Source organism: Falco peregrinus, chromosome 1, assembly GCF_023634155.1.
Source record: "Falco peregrinus isolate bFalPer1 chromosome 1, bFalPer1.pri, whole genome shotgun sequence".
Classification (NCBI taxonomy): Eukaryota; Metazoa; Chordata; class Aves; order Falconiformes; family Falconidae; genus Falco; species Falco peregrinus.
The window spans coordinates 103,581,295-103,606,833 of NC_073721.1; the positions used below are offsets into that span (position 1 = coordinate 103,581,295).

Sequence of the window (25,539 nt, forward strand, 5' to 3'; positions counted from 1 at the left end):
GCAGCGGAGGGGTTTGGCGCCGGGCGCGATCCGTAGCGAGCGCAGGCGCGGCCCCGAGCGCCGTCGTTGGGAGCGGGCGGTCGCGCTGCCGCCATGAAATCCCGTTTCAGCACCGTCGATATCCGCGCGGTGCTCGCCGAGCTCCGGCAGAGGTACCGGTTCACCCCCCTCACGCTGTCCCTGGGCGCGGGGCCCGCTCCTGGGGAGGGGGGGCCCGACCCGGTCTGTAGCGCCTGTTTCCCCTCAGCGGGGCCCTGGCCCCGGGGCTGCGTGTGGCGGCTCTGCCCCGCTTCCCTCGCCGGCAGCCCGGCCCCGAGCTGGGGGGCTCCGCGCATGCCCCCGCTCTGCCCCTCCGCGGGGCCCGGCCTCAGCCCCTCTGCCCTGCCCCTCTGCCCTGCCAGGCACGGCTCCGCGTCACCCCCATCTGCCCGGCCTCCGCGCGGCTCGGCACCGCCACCGCCGGGAGCGCAGCCCTCCCCTGGCGGCGATGTAGTTCCGTGCCGCCTTGTTCTGAGGTGGTTCCCTCGCCGCTGCACGTAGATTGCGAGACTCCTGTGGGGAGCGCAGCCCCACGCTTCGCTGGGCGGCGGGCTGCCCCTCATGGCGCCGCGGGGCAGCTCTGCCCTGCTCCGGTGCTGCCTGGGGGGTCCCCAGCACATCCCCCCGCCGCTGAGCGCTGCGGGCGCTCTGCCCCGCCGGGTGCTCCTGTTCCCCCTCCCCACCCCCCCCATCGTCCTGCTGCTGCCCCCCCCCCCCAGCCTCTCCCTGCAGAGCAGCTGAGTGCTCTTCCTTTCCTGCCTGCGTGGGGAAGGTGCTGGGGTCTGTCACCTACCCCCCCCCGCCCGGCTCAGAAGCTCCATCCTCATGTCCATGCCCTGAGGAGCTCCATACCCTTCTGGTGTCCAGGGCAGCCTGCGTATTCAGCCCCCCTCTGAAGAAAATGATGATGAGACTGACCCAGAGGCCATTTCTGTGCTTGTACTGGGAATACTGGTGCCTCGTGCTGGCGAAGGGCTGCCCAAGTGACACAGAAGTTAGCCCGGAGGAGCAAAGTGCTCCAGTGTAACCAGTAAATTTTGCACCCCTGCTGCAAAGAGGAGCGCTTGCAGGAGTGAGCAGCCCGGCCTCCACCCTGTGCTGCAGATCCAGAAGCCGTCTGGTTGCAGCTGGGGTGTCCGCAGTAGCTGTTCATACTTCAGCTTGTTTACCTTTTTGCACTTTATCCATTAATAGCAACTTCTCCATCTTTTGGCCATTTGGCTTCCAGCTCATTCCATTAATCTTTCTCTGCTGCCTTTTCAGTTACTGCTTGGTAATTTATCATAACTTGCACCTCTGCATATTTTAACTATCACTGGGATTTTTTCAGCCCCTCGTGTGGTTTGTGTATCGTATTCTCCAAAGCATGTATTTTCTTTTTGGCAGCTTATTGGGAATGAGAGTAAACAATGTTTATGATGTGGATAATAAGACATATCTTATTCGCCTTCAAAAGTAAGAACTTCTTTAAATTTCTTTATGCTATTATTGTACTAGATTTTTTTGTATAAATGTAATTTCTGTTGACAGGTGTGTGATTTTCCTGACTATAGTTTTCAGTCAAATTCTATTGCTCTTTGATAAAATGCAGGAATATTTACCCAGGAATTTCTTGGGAGATGAACGTGAAGCGTGAGATACTGCAGAAAATATACAAAAGGCCAAAGATGTTAGTGTAAAAGCACACAGTTGCCATTGTTTCTTTTTGTGGGGAGGGAAGAGAGGAGTTCAAGGAATGGGGAGCGATACTTAGTGATATTTGTGCACAGGTGAAGAGGGAGGTAGGACTTTTGTCCTGTCACTAACCTGTGACATGCTCCAGTGGTACCTGAGATGGACCGTTGCTCACGTGCTTGCCTCCACTTATACTGGGGAATTTTGAACTCCATTGCTTGCCAAGCATTTTGCTTTGCCAAATTATCTAGTAGTTTTTCAAGTAAACTTGAAAAGTGGATGTCCTTTCACTGTCAGCGGCACTATTTGATGGATGTTACCAGTTTTGGCAAGGGTTTTATGTAGATGGTGTGCTGCTGGTTTGTGGTGCTTTGGTCTCATTCCAGTGCAAACTGGCATGTGGTGAGGGGTGGCTGCTCATGTGCCAAGTGGTGAGTCTTTATTTTGTTAACAGACCGGACTGCAAAGCCACGCTGCTGCTTGAATCTGGTATACGCATTCACACGACGGAGTTTGAGTGGCCAAAAAACATGATGCCATCTGGCTTTGCGATGAAGGTAAACTAACCTGCAGTTTCTTTTTAATAAGATGGCTGGATATCAGAAGTCAGCATTTGTGTTCTGTCTTGGAGGCAGAATAAAAAACAGTGGAAGGATTTCCCTGCTGGATCCTGATCAAGCGGGTCACTAAAGACAAGGGAAGAGCAATTGTGGACTTGGGGTCATGTCATTGATGTTCATAAAACATCATATTTAAGTTTATGAAGACTGATATTAATCTGATGGCTGTTTTCTGGGCCACTTAGACCTTTTGGAATTTTAATCCAGCAAAGTCTTTCTTATTCCAGTTGGATTGTCCAGATTTTTAGGCCCTGAATGCAACTCCCTGTATTAATAGAGTCTTGCTGTTCAGTCTGCTGGATCTTGAGGGTTCACATCTTGCTGCAAGCTGTTAGGCTGTGTTCGTGCAGGTAGATATGCAGGGATACAACCTGAGTGCTGACTCACACAGGTCTGGATGTGGCCTTATTGAAACGACTCAGCAAAGATCTCCAGGGTGGGTTTCCTCGTCTTACATGGATGCACGGATAATTCCAGTTCTCTTTGTAAAATAAACCCTTTGAATTTTAACTAGCTGCTCACTTGTTGAGGTAAACAAATAACAGTTTTTAATGGCAAAAATGTCTTAACATTAAGAGTCTGGAAGAATTATATTACCTATAAATATCAAGGTATTACTTTGCTAAGAGCTGTCTTGTCTTTGTATTACCAAGATCAGCATTTTTGCCCTTAGGGTATTTGTAATAAGTAAAAAGTGATCAGTGGTACAGGAGGGGTCTATAGCTAAGAATGTATTTCAGAATAAAATGTCACAAGCATGTCTGTTTGCATCATCTCACAGACATTTTCTCTGTTATTGACAGTGCCGTAAGCATTTAAAGACCAGGAGACTTGTCAGTGTAAAACAGTTGGGTATAGACAGAATTGTGGACTTCCAGTTTGGAAGCGATGAAGCTGCTTATCACCTCATTGTTGAACTGTACGACAGGGTGAGTGCAAAGCGTGTCCTCTGTAAGCAAGCATATGAGTTTGGCCTTTGCTGATGATCTCCTGTCGTGTGCTCACAGGGTAACATTGTCCTGACAGACCACGAGTACATCATTTTAAACATTCTGAGGTTTCGCACGGATGAAGCAGACGATGTCAGATTTGCAGTTCGGGAACGATACCCAGTCGACAGCGCAAAAGCACCTGCACCTCTGCCAACCTTGGAAAGGTAATTGCTTTTAAATGGTGTATGTATTGGAATAAACCCAAATTACTAGGAACTATGAAAGCCAGCATGTCTTTGTGTAGTCTCGCATATTACACACCATTTTGCATTTCTTTTTTTAAAACTGAAAATGTTTTATAGCTACTAAGCAATACAATGTAGTCTTAAACTTCATGGTTCTTTGGAATCGCAACTCTCCATTATCTTTTCCAGGTTAACTGAAATCATATCAAATGCACCAAAAGGGGAACAGCTGAAGAGGGTTCTTAACCCACATCTTCGTAAGTAATTGTGTTTCATTAGAAAATGAAAGGGGGTCAATATGCATTACGTTTAGGTGATGCTGAATATTTGACAACTTCAGCCAGTCTTTTTTTTTTTTCTTTTTTAATGTTGGTCCTGACAGTCTGCTTTTATGTTCGTTTGAAAAACAACAAAAGAACTAAGCTGTTGAAAACAGAGTAGATTTCATTGATTCCAAGCCAACTGCACAAAGAGATAAGATAAGGCTTGCCATGATCCTGCAGCAATGAGCACCTGAAAGCTCTGTTAGAGCTCTGACTTGATGTGTTTTGCTTAGCATCTTGTGCTCAGTGGTACTGAATTGGAGATGTAAGCGTAAAGTCAGGGCAAGGATGTTGTTAGGAAGTGGGTGTCAGTGCTGCCAGTTCCTGGAATGATGTCCAATGTGGTAAATCCAGGATGCTTGATATGTCCGTCTGGGTGTTCTCTGATAGCTGGGCAAAGCACCCTGTGCCCTGGTTTTCTTGACCACAGAAGCAAATTTGACTTCTGTGACATGGTCAGAACAAATTTGGTTTATCCTCCTGATCTGGCAGTCTTGATCAAGCAGAGGATTTCCTGGCAGATACCCCTGAACAGCTCAAATCACATGATTTGCAGACCTAAGTATTACTTTCCCATTTCTTGATTCTCTTTTTTGCCACCCTTCTTCCTCTCTTTCTCCACCCTGAACTTCTCCTAAATAAACAACCCTCTGCTAATTACTTTCCCACACTGGTCCCAGTTTTGCTATACCCATGCCTGCATTCAGTATTTCTGATACTGTTACCTAGGTAACCTTGGCCTTACTGATGTGAGTACCCAGACACAGCCGGCTTGACAAGGCTCCACTCTAAAAGGTCCACAATTCTTCCCTTCAGTTACTGTGTGGGTTTGGCTGTTTCTCACCCCACTCCTCCTTAACCACCTGTGGAACCCAGCCATCGCTCCTGCTGCTTCTCTGATTTTTACCACTTCTCATGCTGGTAACTGTCATGTCCAGCAGTTTCTGACGTTCTACAGCGTCCTGTAGTTCCTCCGATCCTGTTCAGTTAGCTAAGCCTCGGGCCAGTGCCTGGTCATCACTAGCCCTGGCATTAGCCTGCAGCCCTGACAGGCACGCTGATGTTTTTGCGGAAGAGTCTCAGTCCCAACAGTTTTACATTTTGGAGCCTTCCCATGACTGGTCAGCAGGCATCTTTGTATTTAATAGCTTGGGTTGGATTTTCCTTCTATGTATTTACCAGATCTCTTTTTAAACCTGTATGAACTTCAGGCATCCGTGGTGTTTCTGTGGTGAGGAGTTCCACTTGCTTGTGTGTCGCATGAAAGGTCACCTCCTTTTTTTGTTCTGATACTCATCTCACCAGTTTTAGTTGGTGCTCTAGTACTGGATTTGAAGAGAAGGTGAACTGCCTGTTTACCAACTCCACACCACTCATTTTGTAAGTCCTAGTAATTTCTAGGTTGAGCAGCCTACTGCATAGCCTACATGGGTCTTTCCTTGTACAGAGTCTGTTCCAAGCCTGTGGTGATCCTTGTTGCCCTTCTCTGTGCCTTTTCTAGCTCTAGCTGTTCTGAAACGGGGTAAGTAGAAATGTACATAACGTTCACAGTGGAAGTGCACCATGGGTTCATACTGTGGCATGATTTCCCTTGTTCTGTTTGCCTTTCCTAATTATTCCCAACACGCAGCTTGACTCTTTTGTAGTTCACTGACAATTGAGTTTCTGTTTCCACAGGACCATCTGTTGTGAGGTCTTGCTCCCAAATAGAAGTGATCAGTTGGGCATATGCATGAGTAGGATAGTTCTTCCTCATGTAGATAATTTTATATTGTTTTACAGTGAGTTTATGTGTCAGTTCTTTATCTAATTACTCACTGTGGCTCAATCTCCTCCAGTTCTTCACAGCTGGCTGTTGTCTTTATTGTTTAGATGAGTTGTGTTTTGTCAGTAGGCTTTGCCCCTTGTCCTTTGTTCCCCCTTCCCAGGTCAGTTAGGTGCATGTTGATCCGTGCAGGCCCTAGAGTAGGTCCCCGGAGAGCTCAGCTTTCCTCCCCTCCCTCCAGGATGCAAGCTGACAGTTTATACCTCCTCCCTGTTTCCTGTTTTTCAGCCATGTTCTTCATCCAGGCAGGGGCTGTCCTGTTATCCAGTGGCAGCTTGTTTTTTCTGAGAGCTTTGGGGTGAGCTGTGCTAAATGCTTTCTGGAAATCCAAGTAGACCTTATCTATTTGACCTCCCTTGTCTTTGTGCTTTTTAACTGTCTCGTAGTGTTACGATGCAAAATACAAAACTATGCTGGCTCTCCTGTATCTAGTGCAAAGCTGTCTTTCAGCTAGTTTTAGTCTTTAGTCTGAAAAGAGTTGATAGTTTTCTAGTCCATTTTTAAAATTGCCAGTGCATTAACCAACTTGTGCCTCTGCTGCTAAGGCAAGAGAGTCGTTTCAAGCTACATTTAACGGTTTTGGTATCTCCATCCTTGAGTTCTTTTGAATACCTGGTTGAGTACCATATGATCCTGAGGATTTGCTGCTGCTTGTTTTGCCTGTTGGATCTATTGCCTCTTCTGACAACTGGATGTGAGTCAGATTTTCTGACAGACTGCCTGCAAAGAAACATTCCAGCCAGAGCTTCCCTGTGCCCCTACACTGTCGATGAAACTCAAGACTTTAATTTTCCTGTCTTGTCATATCTGTGTTCCTTTTGCACCTTGGTCACTTCTTGAACCTACTGATTCTAGCAGGCTTCCTGCAGCTGCTATATCTGGAAGAGGCTTTATTATTAATCTGATGGGGTATTTTTAAAAGATTTTTTTTCAGATTTTCTCAATTTTGGCCAGTGTTGCTATGTTTTACATTCACCTGCCAGAGTCTGGTCTCCCATTTTCCACAGGGGACACAGATTCACATAACTTTTTGCCTTTAACAGTTTCTCTTAACCCAATGTTTAGTCATGCCAGCCGTCCCTGGATTTTTTTGAAACACTGTTTATAAATGGTGTGTGTTTGTTCTGAACCTCCAAAATAGCATCTTTAAGTAGCCTGCAGGTTATTTGCAGATGTTGCCTTTTATTGATTGTCTTAATTTCTTTCTTTCTAAGAAGATTCCTTGCTTAATGTAATCTTCCCTTTTGAGCTGGGAATGCCTGTAGGGAGGTTTCTTGGGCTTTGCTGTGCTAGCATGAATCCAGGTACATTTTAGTGTCAGCCTGGTACCATGACATGACACCTGTCTAGCCAGGCTGGCATGATTGAAACCTGATTTTGCTGTTCTGTGGTTTTTACAATCTCTTTGCTGTCCCTCTGCACATTAGGGTGAGCAGCAGCCCTGCTCAGGCAGTTGGTACTGTAGCCCTAATACTGTGTGTCCCAGATGTAGGCCTGGGTTTTCATTCCCGTGGGATTGTGCTGGTTTTTTTCAAGTGGTTATCTTGTTAATTTGTTTGGATTCTTTAAGATCCTGTTCTAAGGTCATCTCTGTTGTTCTGACCTTGATGCAGCGCTGTCCCACTGGTTTTCTTCCTTCATGTTTCTGCTCTGCGTGTTCTCAGTTAAACTTGGTCTTCCATGGCCCCACCTTGTTTCTTAGTCTTCAAGGATCTTTGTAGGAGCTCATATCTATTCATTCGCTGCTTCTCTGCACCCAGTTCAAACAGGGCTGCATCTGTTTCTGTGGCCACTGGTTTCACATTTGGCTTTGCCAGCTTTTTTCTAGTTCTTTATTTGAAGCTATGGAGTTTGTATGGCTTCACATTTTGTAATACCTTACCCCAAACTGGGCAGTTTGCCACCCTTGTTGGGTTTCCTACACTCTTCAGTTCAGAGTCTTTCCTACCCCCTTTTAAATGTAAGGGTTTCATTCCATTGTGGTCAGCATGAAGCCCAGCCTTCCTGTATATCCTCACTCTGTCCTAGACCTTTCCCAGTTCTAGGTGAACCTAAACATCCGTAAGTTTGTAAGAATTCGTCAGCTGTGAGCTGAGACTTAGCTGCTCTGCCTAGCCAGCCAGCATTTCTGAGCAGGCGACTGTGGGAGTCCTGAGCATCTGCTCTCTCTGGACTCAGGACCGCAGCTTGCTCGCTCTCCCCAGCCTCTGTTAAGGATGGGCTGTAATTTCACAGCCCTAGCGTGTTGAAACACTTCTTACAATTTCAGTGTGAATATGAATTTCATTGTGAATGTTTTCTACAGATGATTCTTCATTATTTATTTTTATAACAGCTTATGGAGCCACTCTCATTGAGCATTGCCTTATAGAAGCTGGATTTTCTGGCTATGTCAAAATAGATCAGCATATGGAAAGTAAAGGTATGTAGGAAATATTATTTTAAAGGCTGTACTATATGTGTGGCAATTTTTATGTCTGTGTAGTATTTTTTTTCCAAAAAAATGAGTAACCCTTAAATACATAGTTCTGTCCATATGGTTGTATGTTTTTAGGTTGGGGACCAACCTTGTTGACGTTAAGACTCTTGAAATGTGCATATATTGGAGATAAAACATCAGATTCCTCCTATAGTCTAAACGGTTTTATAATGCGGGACCACCTTACACAGCCTGTGAACTCTGGCTATGTAAAGGGATGTTTTACAAGAATCCTGTATAGAAGAGTTAGCATCAAAACCTTCCTTTATCTGTGGGAAACACAGTGGGAATTTGATAAAGTAGCAGCTTTAGATTTATTGGGAAATCATGGATTTAGGCAGTAAAGTCAGAATAGATTTTTCTTGGCTGCTTTATATTTGCCATAAATCAAAAGGGGTTTTTACTTCCTACTACATTATGGTGCTGTAATAAATCAACTTGGTAACAAACAAATAACTTCTCACAGCTGCTGGTTTATGGTTTGCCTCTGCAGTTTTATTTTTATAAAGTGATAGCATTTGTGTGGTCGTCTTTTCCCCTGAAACTTGAATAATTATGTCTTAGAAGTAACTATTTAATTTTTTTTTTATTAAAAATTCTCCAGATGTAAAATGTGTACTGACACTGCTGTTTCAAATGAACAGTAATTGCTGTAGTGAAGCACCAGGGGTAAAGGATATCTGTTGTTTTATTTTTGAGACGTGCTAGTATCCTACTTAATGTAGTTAGGTTGGACAGGTTGCTTCAGGCACTTAATTGGAAGGGCAGTTGCCTGGGCCTTTTGTTGGTTTGCTGTTGTGCTGTGTTTATATAAAAATACCTTTCTGTTTTAGGTGTGTTAAATTATTCCTCTCCTCCCCCTTCTCTCTTTAGAAAATATTGAAAAAGTCCTTACTGCTTTAGAGAAAGCAGAAGAATATATGACACTAACTGACAACTTCAGTGGAAAGGTGGGTCTCAGTTGGGCAACTTGATTGTTATCAGTTATGCAGGAATTGCAGAATTAATGCTTGTTCCTGGTGTTACCAGCTACAAATTTTATTTGGCGAGCCTGGGCACCAGGTAGTGATGAGGAATAAAAATTGCTTCCTTGCACTGGATGTACAAGATCCATAGCAATTAAATAATTTACAAGCAGATTATATAGGTCCTATGAGAACTGCACTTGTGCTTCAATAGCAGGTAATGGTGTTCTGCATGTAAAATGTGCATCTGTGTGACAAGCTGTAGGATAGTCATGAGGTTTGTAAGAGAAGGTCACATCTTTTCTGGAAGAAAAGTCATCAGACAAGCAAGGGGTCAGGCCTTTACTCAATCAATCACATTGCTTCTGCCACATCTCCTTGCTGGAGTGATTCACTGTTTTATGCTGATCAGTAGGTTAGCACCTAAAACTTGCTGCCTTGCCAAGATAAGGGAGATCCTTTTCAAAGATGAATGCTGATGACATATTTATATATTCTTTTAGGGTTATATTATCCAGAAAAAGGAGAAAAAACCAAGTCTGGAACCAGATAAACCAGCAGAAGATATCTACACGTAAATATTTGAAGTATTTATTTCTCTTTCTGCATAACATAAATTAGTTTTCAGGTGATAATATCAAATGTGTATTTTACAGATATGAGGAATTTCATCCTTTCTTGTTTTCTCAACATTCAAAATGTCCGTACTTGGAATTTGACTCATTCAATAAGGTACAGTGCTTTTGCTGATACTGTACATAAGTGCTTTAATTGACTGATGCTAAAAAGAGTAATTAAAATATAGTGCAGAAGTTGTTAATGAAAACATAGACCTTGGAAGAAGCTATTAATTTTATTCAGATCCTGTAGCTGAAATACAGCATGTGGCACTGAATGGAGGAGATGTGAGTTGAACCCGTGAGGAAGGCAGCTGTTTTCAGTCCTGGGCAAACATCTTGTTAGTGGAGAGTTTAGATGCTGAGTTACCGCTGGAGGCAAAAAGTAGTCACAGCCGTCATGTTTATACTTTTCTGGTTACTCCTTTGAAAGCTTCAGGCACCTGATTTAGTATTTCCTTGAGTATTGTCCTTCCTGGTCCTTGACTCGTTAACATCTGAAGTCATTAACTGCCTGTTGTTCCTGACCTTAATCTCCAGAACTCCAATTTCACTTTCCCCGCCCTGCTTCTTGGCTGAATTTTTGTCCTCCTTCAAAGCACTGATGATCTAAGCAGCCTAAAACCTTCCTCCTCTTTTGTTTTAAGCAGTGTCTAGCAACTGGAACACCAGGAGCAGTTCTTAGGCTTACCTTCTACCTTTTTTGTGTTGTGTTTTGGTGGTGTTTTGTTTTTGTTTTTTTTTAAACTGACCTATTGAAGCAGCAGGAATACAGGGCAGACAGGTCTATCATTGCAGTCATTTAATCTGAAGAGCACACGGTGGCAAACAGCGGCTCACTTTTCATCATTTCCAAGCAAAAAATGTGGGTCGTAGTTTGACCACTTACTTGTGCATCGTCCCTGGTTTGCAGTGAGACATAGCCTTGAGTGTGTTGCTGAACTCATCTCTTGCAAAGGTAAAATGGAGGAAGTTACTGAACCCTGTTTTAGCATCTGTCTCCTCTTTTAGTTCTTTGCAGCCACCTCTCTTGACCAGAACCTCCTCTGCACGTTTGCTGGTATAAGTCAGCGCAACTTGGAAATTCTTAAAACTGACTTTCTCTTTCAGGCAGCAGATGAGTTCTACTCGAAGCTGGAGGGACAGAAAATTGATCTGAAAGCATTGCAGCAGGTATGCTCTCATCCAAGAGTGGGGCAGCTGAGGTGGCTCTCTGAGCTTCTTCATATGCTTCATTTGGTTCTTAAAGACTGGGGTGAGGGAGGTGTCATTCCTTATTTTTGTTAAGGAAATGCTGAGTCAGTCGTGGTCAGCAAGTGAATTTTAGTATGTAGAGTGTAGCAGTTGGTTCTGCTTGGAATACAAGTAATAGCATTAACAGCAATATTTTGGAGACTCTGCATCTCTTACGCTGCTGTATTTTTCTGTGCTGGAATGCTGTGTTGAGTGTCTGGCAGTGATTAGGTGATAAGATGCCATTTGTATTTATATTTTTCCATCTTACTTGTTTTTGAAAGGAAAAACAAGCATTGAAGAAACTTGAAAATGTCCGTAGGGATCACGAGCACAGACTAGAAGCTCTTCAGCAAGCTCAGGTAAGACTGAGATATTTATTTTTTTTTTTAATCTAAGAAGATACGTAATGTTTCTTAAAGAGTTGTGCCTGCTGGTTCACATTGCTACAGTCAGCATTAGACCCCAAAGCGAAGCCTTCTGTGGTCAGCGAGCATGCTATAGCCCCTCAGGGAGCCTAGGCCCACCCTGTAGGGCTCTGCTTCCTTACAAGTGCTTCGCCTGCCAAAATTTGCCTGTGCTGCTCTGCTTGCAGGAGTCAAGTTGGCTGCTGTCCTATGTGATCACTTCAGTGCCATTCTTGGATTTCATCTCAATATTAATTACGACTTTTTTGGTTTTCTGAACTGTTGCTGAGTGCTTGTTTAGCTTCAATGGGTGTAAACTTTCTTTCTTTAAGGAAGCTGATAAGATGAAAGGAGAACTTATAGAAATGAACTTGGAGATCGTCGACCGAGCCATCCAGGTGGTCCGTAGTGCATTAGCCAACCAGATAGACTGGACAGAGATTGGAGTGATTGTTAAAGAAGCTCAAGCCCAGGGAGACCCCGTTGCAAGTGCAATCAAAGAATTAAAGCTTCAGACAAATCATATCACAATGCTGCTGAGGTAAGTATGTTGCAGATCACCTTTACCAAATACAAGTAGGACTGACCGCGTGAGCTGCATGGGAGACAGGTATCTTTTTAGCTTGTGCATTGGTATTTAAATCATTCAGTTTTTCTTACAGCAGCATGAAGAGAATGTAGTTCTGTGAGCAGAGAGGGATGTCTTCTTTTACCTTTCAAAAATACTAGTAATTTGGTTACTATAACAGCTTTTGTTTTAGTATTTTTAGAGTCTCTTCTAAAACATTGGAAGGTGTCCTAAAGTAGTATAGGTCCGAAGCTCCGGTCTGTCACTCAGCAGCTAACTTTGTCTAATTTACACTTCTCTGATCTAAAATTCCCATGAGATCCTGCCTCTTTCAATGCCACTGACTGCTAAAGGCAGTCCAGCGAAAGGCCGGTGGTTCAAGATTGCAACTGTTGTAAGCTGCAGGTTTTGATGCTGGTTCTTGCAGAAGTCCTGATGAGAGAGCTGGCAGTGAGGCAGTGTTTGGGGTGTCTTCAAAAACCTGATCGGACACTGTGTCGGGATGTTAGAGATAAAAAAAGCAAGAAATTATTTTTTTCATAGCTAGAACTTTTAATATGAAAGCTGTGATGTGGCAAAGTTAATTTATGAATTTTTTTGTTACTTGCATTTTCAGAAATGTTAGTATATAGAATAAACTTGTTTTCAGGAGTGAGTTCTGTGCTGGCAACTGTCTCATCAGTATCCCCTCACTGTCTGTTTTAGTAGTGAGGAGTGATCACTTTGCTGATCAGATCACTCAGTCCACCAAGTGTTGAATGATGTGCATCCTTGGTACAGAGGACTACGGAGATATAGTTTCCTTTATGAAGAATATTATTTTATGCTGCTCCACCGCCTTTTGCTACACAGACTTAGTACAGCCATATTGAGCAGGATTTAATATCCAGGCAAGAAGCAAATACAAATCCAGCTGCTGTGTGCTCAGCATACCTCTTTTGAAAACAGTGGAGCAGATTTTTTTTTTTTGAGGTTTTAAACCAGTGCATTGCTGTCCTGCTCAGTGAGTCAGTATGTTCTCTTTTCATGCAGCAGTTGTGCATAGGAGGTTTTATGTTTCTTTTGCTTTATGAAAGTAGATCTTCAGAACGTTCCTCATTTCAAGTCTGGATTTTTCTTCAGGTTGATACCATGGAGTTTGTCTTTTGATAGAAGAAATTGCCTTGCAAAATGTCACTTCCTTGGATTGGAAAATTTGGGCTTTCTATCTTCTGTTTTTGCTTTTTTTTTCCTCAAAAACTGTAGCTGACTCAAGACATAAAGGGGTTGCATGTAAGGCTTCCTGGGGCCTTCCTGTGGCTGCGCAGTGAAAATGGTTTAAGGGTTCCTGAGGCCTTAGATAAACTGAGATATTTCCAGTCTTAATGAGGGGATAGGAGTGCATTGCACTAAGGTTAAAAAAACCAAACAGTTCTCTTATCTTAATCATATGATTTCATGTGCTTTTTAGGAACCCCTATCTATTATCTGAAGAGGAAGAGGAGGAGGAGGATGCTGATTTAGAGAAAGAAGAAACGGAAGAGCCAAAGGGGAAAAAGAAAAAGAATAAAAACAAACAGTTGAAGAAACCCCAGAAGAACAAACCGTCATTAGTTGATGTTGATCTCAGTTTATCTGCATATGCCAATGCCAAAAAGTAAGGTTTACAGTAAATGTCTGCTTTGGTAGTAGTAGGTTCTGTATGCTTGCAGTTGCTAGTGATAACATCATAGGAAGGGCTTTGTGTATAACTTGTTAAAAGTTAGAAACTGAAATGGGTGGCTTGCCCTGAGCTCTAGGATGTGCATTTTCGTGGTCAAAAATCAGTAGCTCACTCTTGCATAGCAGCTGTCACCTTAATTTCGAGTACAATTCTGCACAGTGGCACATGGAAGAAAACTGCTACTCTGGCCACACATCAACCCAAACACAGGGCTCTGTCGGTCCGAGGAGGGGACTTACTTCGTCTGGCTGCTTTTCTTGGGTGAAGGCTGAGCTGAAGATCTGGGCTAAAAAAAAAATAATAAATCTTCTTCATATTGAATGCTAATGGCAAATGTAGAGGGCTGTGTTAAGTGCATTCTAATAACGAGTGAATCTGCGGGGATTTAAGATGCAACCAAACGTGTTTTGCAGGTACTATGATCACAAAAGACATGCAGCTAAGAAAACTCAGAAGACAGTAGAAGCTGCAGAAAAGGTATTTTTCTTTGGTTTTAGAAGATATTTAAAAGCAAAATCTCTGTCACTGATAAGTGGAAAACCCTGACCTGATCTGGGTAGCCCTGATGAGGCATCAAAGGTACAAGTAAATGACCAGGGTTGTTTCATGCCTGAGCTTTTAAGCTGACCGAGCAGTGATTGCAGATCTCTGCTCTATCACCTGGTTTCCATAGGGAGTGTTGCAAACACCTAAGATGGGTGCTTGGTGGAGGTACTGACAAACCAGTAATTATGGAGGCAGGAGTGGAAAACCGGTGGAAATCCTTACAAACCAAAGAGCTGATAATCTCAGGGGGCAGCTATCCAGCGCAGAGATTTATGAAGATTTTGGGGAGCTATCTTACATGTGCGTACAGGGAATGTAGGTCTGAATAGCAGTGTGCAGAGCCTGCACTCTCAAACGGTTCAGACATTTCCTACCTACTGCTGAGTTAGCGATTTTGTGATTCCCGTGCTGGCGGATTGCAATCATGCTTTCTGTCTAAATAGGCATTTAAATCGGCTGAGAAGAAGACGAAGCAGACTTTGAGGGAAGTTCAGACAGTTACCACCATTCAGAAAGCCAGAAAGGTCTATTGGCAAGTACAGTTTCATTGTCGTTACCTAATGTACTGTGAATGTATGCACATTTAGAATGGCTGTGTCAGGCTGAGTTCTCGCTAGCTTAGAAGTGGAGCTAATTTCTGAGCACTACACTTCGAGTCTCCTTACAGCTGTTTCTCGAAGGTGCTGGCCTGATACTGTTAGTGCCTTTGCCTGGGGAAGTCCCTTTCAGTGGACAAGGACTTGCAGTTTAGCTGAGTGTTTTGTGTTTAATGCAGCTAGGAGTGTGGGCTTAGTGAAAATAGGAAACTTCGCTATTACTTTCTGGCAGCTCGATATCTGAAATGGTAACAGCAGATTTTAAAAAACAGAACAAAAAACCCCAAAGCTTTTAATAGTTTAGTAACTGAATTATTAAAATAAATAGGAGGACTTTGTGATAATAGTATTTGTTGTTTCCTCTCAAAATATTGTTGCATTGATATTGTATTTGTGCCGTGCCCTGTTTTTATGCCTCAGGCATGTGATTGGATGTGAAATTATTTGCAGTCTTTTATGAGTTTGAAGTACTGAGGCCTGAGCAACAGGCCCTGAGCCACAGCTGACCTCTAGATGAACCTGCCAGCCAAACATTATGTATATATTTAGTATCCAGTCATTAGTAAAATGTGGATGATCATTATTGAAATATGCATGATCAGTAGTGAAGGATGTGGCTTAGATAGAATGTAACCATTGGCGATGATACAGTGCATCCTTCCTTGCTTAGGGGCAGGTGGTCAAGGCCATGAAACCAGACCTATGGCCTTGTTTGCAGCCCGGTGGTTAAGGGAAACTCCCTCGGTTCCTCCCTGAGCCCTGGCCAGGCTTTGGTGGGTTCTAAGAGGAGAGTGAAACCAGATGTTTCCGCATTTGAAATTGAGTGAGCTTGTTTATTCAACAGTATAAAAGCTGGACCCCCTTACAGCGACTTTGGAGACCTCAGCTATGAGCAGACGCATGACGTAGGACCTCCGATTGCCGGGAAGGGCTCTCCAAATCCTCGCTGTAACCGGGGCTCCCCAGCGACTGCAGATCCGGATGGTAGTAAAGTATTAGGGCAATCGGTGATGTACATTCTCAACTGCTATAGTCTGTCTTATGTAGTATTGATGAGGTGCATTACCTTGTCTTGGGGTTTTTTTTTTGCTGTATTATTTCACTTAACTATTCTATTGCTTTAAATGTAAGCAAAGATAAACTCACTTCTTTAACTAGGTGCCTGTGTCCTTTGTGTTGACCGTGTCTATTGGCAAAACAGAGTTGTAGATGTTAAGATGGATATTCTCGGTTTGGTATAAAAAAATAGCTCTGTGATGCTCTGTTAGTTCCAGATGTTTTTCACACAACGGATTGATGTAATTTGGCAGGTTTGAGAAGTTCTTGTGGTTCATTAGTTCTGAGAATTACCTTATTATTGCTGGAAGAGATCAACAGCAGAATGAGCTGATTGTAAAGCGGTATCTTAAACCAGGTGAGTCTGATTTAAGTGGAGTATGTTGGTTTCTCTTACTTTCCAGTTTTGTAGATGTACGAGAATGGCACAGGAAGGTCTGTCTGCTTTGTTCTTAAGTTGGGTCTTAGGTAAGAGGTGACTTTGGTGATGGTGAGTCCTGGAGTCTCATGTGTGTTGTCTGTGGAGTGCTGGGGGTTCTGCTGTGGGAAGCTGGACCCGCCAGTACCATGGGGTGAGAGTAGGTTGGATGGACACCTGTCAGGAGCAAGAGAGCTGAGTTTCCCTGGGGCAACTGGGATGGACTAACAGGCTCCTGTATCCTCTGCCCACCCTGCTCCTTGCAGCCAAAATAGCTGTTTCCAACTGGATTAGAAACCTTTACCTTAGCTTGAGCGATCTGTGTAGTTACCACGTGTATGACTGATGTAAGTCACTTCTTTTCCAGGGGACATATACGTGCATGCCGATCTCCATGGAGCCACGAGCTGTGTGGTCAAGAACCCATCAGGTACCTTGTGTGGGGCTGATGCAGGGACGCACAGAAGCCTGGGGGCACTGAACTGGCAGTCTTTGTATTGCCTGCATGAGCCCAGCCCGGTGAGCTGCCTTCCCCCCTCACAGTGGTACTCTGCTCCAGCAGACGTTCCCCTTACAGGGTGAGAGGCATCAGTCCTTCCAAAATCAGGTTGTCACTGCTGCCACTTCCCAGCTGCGACTGGCTGCTTGCAGTTGCTCGGTTGAGCTCCTGGTGGGAAGGAGCAATGGAGATGTGCTCACAGAGACAGGCATTAGTCACTGGCAGAGGTGGTGGTGCAAGTGCTTGCTGCAGGGACTGGAGGTCCTGCTGAGTCTTTCAGTGGTGGCATAAGCAGTTTGGGTGCTGATCTCAGCAGAAAAGTGTTAACGTGGTGGGATGGATGTTATGGGAGGCCAGGTGTGCAGACCCCACCTGTGCCCCATCCCTGGGAGGTGCTGGAAGCTGGCCTTGTGATGTGAGGAGCAGCTGCTGCTCCCTTGTGGAGCTGAGCTGAGGAAGGAGCAGTAGCGTAGCTGGCTCCAGCCTCTGTTAGGGAGCTGTGCAGAGCAGCTGCTGCTGCTCCTGCTCCTGCTCTGTCTGTGCTGCCTGCAAGCTGAGCCAGGCCATGCTGGCTCTGCCTGGGGACCCTGCGAAGCTCACATGCTGGATTAGGGCACATGTGGAAATTGGAGAATTTCGTCTCATGTGCACTGACTGTGTTCACTGATGTGTTGGGTGTTACTCTGTAGGTGAACCCATCCCTCCGCGAACCCTGACAGAGGCTGGCACAATGGCCTTGTGTTACAGCGCTGCCTGGGATGCGCGTGTTGTCACCAGTGCTTGGTGGGTCTCCCACAACCAGGTAAGGACACTCGTGTACGAGCTTTGGAGACAGAACATCTGCAGGAACTGGTGTGTGACTGCAGACGAAGTGTCTCTGTGTGGGAGCTGATGGATGCGGGTGAAATTTTGTTCTCTTGGGGGTTCTCCCCGGCTCTGCTGCACTTAAGGGCAGGGGTGGAGGGGTAACCTCTGATGTGACATGCACAGGACAGAGGAAATGCTGCAGGACTGGCTTCTTACAAACAGAGGGGGAAAAACTTTCACTGGAAATGAAGCCTTCATTTTTTTTCAGTTGGGCTTCTAGCTTGTGTATTATAGTCTTGCTGTGCTTCTAGTCAACTCAAGTATAAGGGTGTAAAGATTACATTAAACTGAAAGTTGCAGTTCCTTTAGTGTTCTTATTTCCTGAATAACCTGGTTACTCACCCAGGACTTCTAAAATGTTTTGCCAGCAGTGTGTGATTGAATTGGAGCGTCTCTTAGGAAAATACCCTACAAAGGACAGGAGGAACCCCTTGGATATGGAGTCCTGCAAAGCTGTTGCCATAAGTTAAAAATGCAGCTTGCTTGAATGTTGCTTTTGTTCATGCTGTTATTACACAGTGCTGGTCGCCTTTGACAGATATTCTTCATAGTATATCATGGGTTTTTTTAGGTTTCTAAAACTGCGCCTACAGGAGAATACCTCACTACTGGAAGCTTCATGATCCGAGGTGAGACACAAAGGAACAGTGTGAATTTGACGTTAGGCATTCTGTCTGAAGATGCTGTGTTGTCCTGCAGTGGCAGCCAGCCGAGCTGCCCCCTTCCGTGGCAGCTGACAGATCCCATCCTTCTCCTGAAAATCTGTTCTGGGTGGTTTAGACTGAATATCAGGCAGCTGCAGCAGCATTTCCAGCTGAGCTCTGGGCAGGAGATCATTAGCTAAACTGCTTCTGAGTTTCTCCTGTTCTGTTGTCATTCAAGAGACAGAATGAGCCCCAGTGTAATTTTTTTTGGTAGCCTAAAGCCTCTAATAAAAATGAGTTTTGAAAATACATCATGCAACATAGCTCTTAAACCTCCTCATGAGAATTTGCCTTTGTTTTTCAGGGAAAAAGAATTTTCTTCCACCTTCATATCTGATGATGGGCTTTAGCTTCTTGTTTAAGGTACAGCTTTCTCTGTGCAGCTCCTGCTGGCTTTTGTAATTTGGTTTGAGCTGTAGGAGGCTTATTTTCTGGTTCTTGCTTATCAGTATATTCCCAATTACTACTTTTCCCACTGGGACAAATCCCATAAAATGCTATTCGCTGAAAATTACTCTGCTTTCATTTCCATTTTTCCCCAGTTTGCGCTATCTGCGTTTAAAGTAGACACTGTGGACACCACTACTTCTGCTAGATTTTTACACCAGCTCTGTTAGAAGTGTATGCATGTTTAAGGGGTCTGCTGGCTGCGTAGCTACGCGTGTCTCCTCACTAGTTGTACTTTCTAGGTTGTCAGGCTTGGGTGTAAGTAGTGCTGGCTTAGTTTTCAATGCTTTTTGCCATTCAAAAGGCAAGAAAGGGAAAGAATAAAAACGAGGCAGGTGAATGGACTAGCAAACATCACTGGAGGTGGTACTGGCCGAACGTGAAGGCACCTGTGTTGTTAGGTGGACGAAAGTTGTGTTTGGAGACACCGAGAAGAGAGGAAGATCAGAGTACACGATGAGGATCTGGAGACGGTCACCAGCAGTGCCAGTGAGCTGGTGTCTGAAGAAGTGGAGCTCTTAGGTACAGTGGATGTGACTGGGGTGCTGTGCGCTGCTGCCAGAAGGGACCCTTGGGGTTCAGCATTTCGTTCCCTGCACTGTATGATGGGTCAGTTTGGCGTTTCTAATGTGAACAGTGTTTTCCTCACCTCTGTCCCCCAGAAGGAGGAGAGAGCAGCAACGAAGAGGAAAAAGCAGAGTGTCCGGAAGCACCAGAGGATGTGGAAGCCATGTCAGAGAGTAACCGTGACGAGGGCATTGCTGACCTTGACCAGGGAAGAGTAAACACACCTCCTGCATCGGAGGGTGACTCTGAAGAGGATGATGGAGAATCACAGAGCGAAGTGAAGGAGGAAGATGTAAATTATCCAGATACAACAATCGACCTGTCGCATCTTCAGTCTCAAAGGTAAGTGAAGAAGCAGCTGCACTTGTCAGCAACGTGGGCACTTCTGAGGATCTCCAGACTGTTAAAATCCTGCCGAGACAAGGGCTATGTTGAGTTGCCATCACTTCTTTCTGATGCTCAGCTCTGCAGGCTGCCGGAGTGCAGGGCAGCAAGCCTGTGCTGCGGGAGTACTGCCATGCTGTGTGCTGTTCCCTGCTGTTTCCCTGCACAGCTCTTTTTTGTGGACTGCTTGCTTTGGCCCCTGCTCCTGAAGTACACACACACATATACACGAATCTGTCTCTTTCATTGCTGCTTTTCCCAGTTTTGGCCTAATCATCCCTTGACCACCATGCCCTGGGGTGCTCCTCAGGAGATGGCTGTCCCCGTTTTCTTTTCAGAGCTGTTCAGACCTGAGAAACTGAGCTGTGAGTTGTTTCTGCTCTGCCAAACTGGTGCTGAGCTGCTGCTCTGCGTGTGGCTGTGAGATGAGCTCATGTCCCTGTTGTCACTGCAAGTGGCACTCCTTAGAGGGTGTAAGGAGATGGGATGGAGTGAGTGGAAGACAGTCAGCTCTGCAGGGAATGCCACAGCTGAGCGGGACTGTGTGCACAGGAGGGGTTCCTTTAGCACGTACTGTACCCAGGCTGTCTTTGTTGCTTGCGTGTGCATGAGGCAAGCTGGCAGAGTTCTGAAGACTTGTTTTGTAAACTGAAACCTGGTATTGCTGCCCTTTTCCAGTCACCAAAGCTGGGATTTTCAAGAAGTAGAAAGCTGAAAGTGGTGCAACCAAGTTAGCCAGTGTCTGGGCTGTGGTTGATGCGCCCGCGGTTGAGCTGCTCTGCATCTGTTGATGAGCTTCGTTTTGATCTCCCCACAGATCCCTGCAGAAAATCATCCCCAAAGAGGAAGAACCCAACCTGGTAAGGTCCCAGCTCAGACGTTTGACAGCAGCGTGAAATGCTGCTGGGCGTGGTGTGCTCTAACTGCATTTCACTTCTTAGAGTGACAGCAAGTCCCAGGGGCGAAGGCATCTGTCTGCCAAGGAGAGGAGGTGAGAGCCTCTTTGTGCCTGCAGCGAGACAAATGCCCCCTCCCCATTCCCTCGCCAGGGCCTTGGGCGCAGGGCATATCGTGCATCTCCCAGTTGGGGCTGGTCCATGCCCATTGTCTGTCCTGCATTTCCAGTGCGGGTCCCGCCTGTGGGATGGCGGCTGCTCCTGTCCTTTGGGAGTGCTGGCTGTGAACACAACAGTTTCTTGTGTACTTGTGGGCTTGAGAGGTTTTGCTGAGGAAGGGTTATTTCCAGTGGTGCCTCCAGTGGTTCCCTGTAGCCTCGTGGCAGGGAGGCAGGGTGGTGGTGATGCTGGCTGAAAGCAGCAGCCTCTCTTGTTGCAACAAGAGGCAGCGTGTCAAGTGGTTGTTTTCCTTAGAGAAATGAAGAAAAAGAAGCAGCAAAACTCTGAGAACTTGGAGCCACCTGAAGAGAAGCAGAAAGAGATGGAAACGCAGCCTCCCCCTGCTCCCAACACCAATAAGAGTGTGCTGCCCCCTCAGCCCATCAAGCGGGGCCAAAAGGTAGGCAGGGACCAGGTTTTAACCGTGGGTTGAGGCGTTGCTGTGTGAAGTGTGGACAAATTCCAGGTTTCTGTCAGACGTCCATGGCTGCCTGATAGTTTTAGGCTCTTGGTGGTGCGCTTAGTGGTTTTAGGGTGATGGTGCTGGTCTGTTAGCATTCAGCACCCTGTGCTTTCCTTACTGAAACTGCAGTCTCTTGGTTACTGGTGAGCTGCTCTGGGAGAGGTTCAGGAGACTGGGAAGGAAAGTGCGTGGAGGGTCAGCATCTAGGTGTTTGTAGACACAAAACTCTGTGGAAGTCATTGTTTCTAAAGCTGTTGGTGTGTTTTTTTCTGCAGAGTAAAATGAAGAAGATCAAGGAGAAGTACAAGGACCAGGATGAGGAGGACCGGGAGCTCATCATGAAGCTGCTGGGGGTTCGTGAGAGGAGTTCTGCCTTCCCCTGGGGCACATTCACCTGTGTCACTGACTCTGACCACCTCTGTGTGTATCCACAGTCTGCAGGGTCAAATAAGGAGGAGAAAGGGAAAAAAGGGAAAAAGGGGAAGGCAAAAGAAGAGCCAGCAAAGAAGCAACAGCAGAAACCCAAGGCTGTGCATCATGGTGCTGGAAGGGGCAAGGAGACACTCCCAGCAGGAGTCCTGCTGCATGAGTCGCAGGACCCAGCGCTGGAAGAGCAGCAGGATGAGAAGGTGAGCAGCAGGCTCGCCTCTCCTCTCCTGTCCACGTGTCTGTCCCTTCTCACCCTCTACTGTGGCTCTCCTGGCACTGTGTTGTGCTTTCCTGCCAGGGAGGCTGAGCAGCTCTTGTTGATTTTGGGGGATGGTGGAGAACACCGTGCCTAACACCATGACACTGGGAGCCCATTGGTTTTGAAAAGCAGTAAAAAGCCCTGCAGCAAGTCCGCCTGCACGCTGCATTCCCAGCACAGCCAGAACGAGGGCTTGGGGGAGTACTGAGCCTTCCCAGGCTGCCGAGTATCCAGTTAAGTCAATACCTCCCACTCGGCGCAGCCGAAATGTAACTGAGCGCTCGCCAGATCTGTTGTTGTGAGTCAGTATCTCTGAATCACAACCTATCTCTCTCCTCCCAGCTTGGTGTGTGCCAAGCAAATTCGTTTTGAAAGAAATAATTCTGCTCCACACCCGCATAAAAATGCTCTGCTTACCTTTGCTTTAAAGTAAGTTAAATTCTCTTTGCAGTGAGAATATGGTTTTCTGTGTACTGCTGATTAAAAGGATTTATTTTCTACAGGGGCTGGGGGAGAAAATAGCAGTTGTGGGCTCATTTCAGCTCTGACGTTTCCTCTGTTTGTGTACAGGAGGAGCAAGACCAGGATCAGCCAGGACTTGAGGTAAATGCTCACCTTTTGAAGCTTCAATGAGCACCGAGGCGGCTTTATTCCTGCTTGAAGCTGGCGAGCCCCACTGCCGCACGCAGCCCCCTGGGAGTGGGACAAGAGGTGCAGGCTTTTAGTGTGCTGGGACCGGTTCACGTGTGAGCCCTCCAGCAGGGCACGGCTCTGCAGTTACAGTTACAAGCCCCCAACTCCTTGCCCGTGACTGGTTGGACCCAGCTTTCTTGCATTTTTAAAAAAAGTAACCTTTTTTTTTTTTTTTTTTTTTTTTTCCCCTACCCTGCTTATCGTGGACATCCCCTATAGAAACTAGGGGAAGTTTGTCCCTTGTCTTTGCCTCCGGAGGTGTTTCCACCCCACAGTAACGGTGGCTCTGGGCTGAGAGAAGGCACAAAACGATGCAGAGCAAGCTGTTCTTTAGTTTAGAAGCTGATTTATGTATAAAACTGCTTCAGATTTTTTGGTAATTACAGGCTGTGGGTATTGCCCAAGGCTGGAAATAAGTTATTTCTTTGAATTCTTCTCATGGAGGAGGAGAACAGTTGTCTGTAGAGTGAAGGTCGCTTTTGGTGGCCCTGTGAAGACATAACTACGTGTAGGATCTCGTTTGGGTCCTTTACAACCTAAGAGCCATCCTGTTTCAAACGATGTGATTTTAGTCATCAAAGATGGCTGGTAATGAATTGTGGCTCGGTAGGTAATTCAGTGCCAGCAAAGTGAGTGATAAAGCGGCAAACGGAGTGCGTTTGGGTAACGCCGCCAGGCGACCTGACACGCAGCGCTGGTGCGCTTGCTGTTGTAGTTCAGCTGGAAGGGGAGACCCTTCGGCCGCCGCCCCAGCGACACCGGCCCTTGGGGGTTGGGGAGACACTGTCTGCTTTCACAGAGAAGCTCCTTTGCCCGTTCAGGAAGGCGAGGCGTTGCTGGACTCCCTGACCGGCCAGCCCCACCCCGAGGACATTCTCCTCTTCGCTGTTCCCATCTGCGCTCCCTACACGACGATGGCCAACTACAAGTAAGTCGCAGCAGCGCTTTGTGTGGGAAGGCAGCGGCGCAGCCTGCGCCGGCCGAGGGGACCCTGCCTACTACTTAGAGAAACCTTTTCTTTTGAAAGGTATAAAGTCAAACTCACACCAGGCACCCAGAAGAAGGGAAAAGGTACCGTATTAAAGCACGTGAATCCTTTTCAGTGCTCTACCTATTGATGCCAGCACATTTTTACATACTGTTTAAATCTTGCCTGTGTTTCTACAGCTGCGAAGATCGCCTTGCATAATTTTATGCAGTCTAAAGAAGCTAGCGCAAGAGAAAAAGACCTGTTCCGGAGTGTAAAGGTGACTAGTTCTTCTACATAGTTTCTCTTGTACAAAGGTAGCAACAGCAGCAAAATGTCCACTAGTGCCATTTTAAGGGTAAACACTTCCAAACTTGCTTTTTTTTTTTTGCTTTTTTTTTTTTTTTTTTCTTTTAGCAGTGTTGTGTTTCTCAGTACTGCTGCGGAAGACGCATTGCTTAGGCTGGAAAGAATCATTAGAAACTGAGCCGCACCAGTACCAGTGTGCCTGATGTTGCTGTAGTGTTGCTCTTGATCTGAAATAACTTACCTGATAAGAGAGTTCTGGTGGGAAGCCCTCCAGTTTTGGGAGGGGAAATTCCCACTCCTGCTGGCAGCATGAGGAAGGGGCTGGGAGTTCAGGAGACAGAGTCCTGCCACGCCACTCGCAGTGGGCTTTCACCTGCCCCTCTCCCCTGGCAAGGGCGCTTACCACGGGCCCGGTAAATGCAGTGTCTCTTGCTCACGCAGGTCTTAGCCTGCTTGTTGCTGTTTTCTTCTACCCTCTTGCCATTTCCCCCTTTCCCTTCTCCAGCTGCCACTGCCAGCCCACCGGGGAGAGGGCTGGTTCCTTGCCGGGCTTCCCTCCCGTGGCTCACTCAGCCGTGCGCAGCCCAGTCCTCCCGCTCTGCCGGCACTGCCTGGCGTGACCTGCCGTCCTTGGGTGTTTTTCTCATTTCACCTGTCGGTCAGGTGGCCCAGGCTGCTCTGCAACAGCTCCTTGCTGCCGTAATAGTTCACTGGTCAGAAACACTGAACAGCAGCAGGCTTAATGCTGACTGTTGGCGGCACTCTGCTAGAAAAACAGAATGGTTAACAAGCTTGAAGCGAAGTAGTGCCCAGGGAACTGCTGACCCAGCCAGCCCCTCCCAGTGGCGCCGGTATGTGGAAGCTGTGCAGAAAACCATTACGTTTTTCATTAATAAAACACGGTGTGAGAGCAGAAGCCTGACATCAGCCCTCTTTTCTGTGGGGGGAAGGCTGGCAGGAACAGGCACATTGGCTCCTGCCAGCAGCCGTGGGAGCACTAGCCGGGATAAGGAAGGCTGTCATAAATGCTTTTCTGCTGTCTTCAATTTCTCATTTTAACATTTTGTAGGACACAGATTTGTCGAGAAATATTCCTGGTAAAGTGAAAGTGTCCGCGCCTCATCTCCTGAACAGGAAAAAGAAGTGATAGCCCCGGACGTGGGCTCCTCACCACCCACCCGCCCAGCGCCTGCAGGTGGGGCAGACAGACCCACCCCCACGGCCGTTACTTTGGCTGAATTAACTTCCACGGCAGCGGGCAGACAAGGACCAGTTCCTGCATTGTGGTTTAGATGGACGTTAACAACTTGATACCAATAACACAAAAACAAGTAAATGGCTGGCCTTTGGTCAGAGGTGCAGTCTCGTGCTGTTCATTGTCTCATGCTGGAGCTGAGCTCGTTTCCCACACCGCTGGGCAAAGCCGTGCCAGGATTTGCCACAGCAACACTCCGTGCTGTTCAGTTCCCTCTCCCACCTGCCGCTTTCCCCTGAAGGAGACCAGAGTTTCTAGTAGGGCAGTTTCAGTGCAAAATGCATCATTTGAGGAAAAAGCGGGATTTTCTTTTTCCCAAACCGTGCCGAGAACCAG

General features: G+C 46.2%; 1 protein-coding gene across 1 annotated transcript; it reads left to right on the top strand.

Moving 5' to 3' along the window:
• On the top strand, positions 1–25,309 carry NEMF (nuclear export mediator factor). Its single transcript, XM_055804231.1, has 33 exons — positions 1–152; positions 1,426–1,494; positions 2,168–2,270; positions 3,137–3,262; positions 3,341–3,489; positions 3,700–3,767; positions 7,994–8,080; positions 9,011–9,087; positions 9,606–9,676; positions 9,759–9,834; positions 10,830–10,892; positions 11,237–11,314; positions 11,692–11,900; positions 13,378–13,563; positions 14,043–14,106; positions 14,619–14,707; positions 16,082–16,185; positions 16,613–16,675; positions 17,434–17,546; positions 18,183–18,240; positions 18,620–18,678; positions 19,164–19,284; positions 19,425–19,671; positions 20,531–20,573; positions 20,655–20,704; positions 21,084–21,228; positions 21,567–21,644; positions 21,726–21,920; positions 22,550–22,582; positions 23,494–23,600; positions 23,700–23,743; positions 23,840–23,919; positions 25,018–25,309. Exons 1-33 carry the CDS (start codon positions 94–96, stop codon positions 25,093–25,095), a joined length of 3,192 nt encoding a protein of 1,063 aa, XP_055660206.1. The 5' UTR covers positions 1–93; the 3' UTR covers positions 25,096–25,309.
• The last annotated feature ends 230 nt before the right edge of the window (positions 25,310–25,539 follow it).

Bases quoted from the DNA above. Each gene is read 5' to 3' on its own strand.
- NEMF (XM_055804231.1), top strand. From the start codon at position 94: ATGAAATCCCGTTTCAGCACCGTCGATATCCGCGCGGTGCTCGCCGAG. The intron at 3,490-3,699 runs GTAATTGCTTTT...TATCTTTTCCAG, and splicing joins CCTCTGCCAACCTTGGAAAG to GTTAACTGAAATCATATCAA. The intron at 18,679-19,163 runs GTACAGCTTTCT...CTGTGTTGTTAG, and splicing joins GCTTTAGCTTCTTGTTTAAG to GTGGACGAAAGTTGTGTTTG.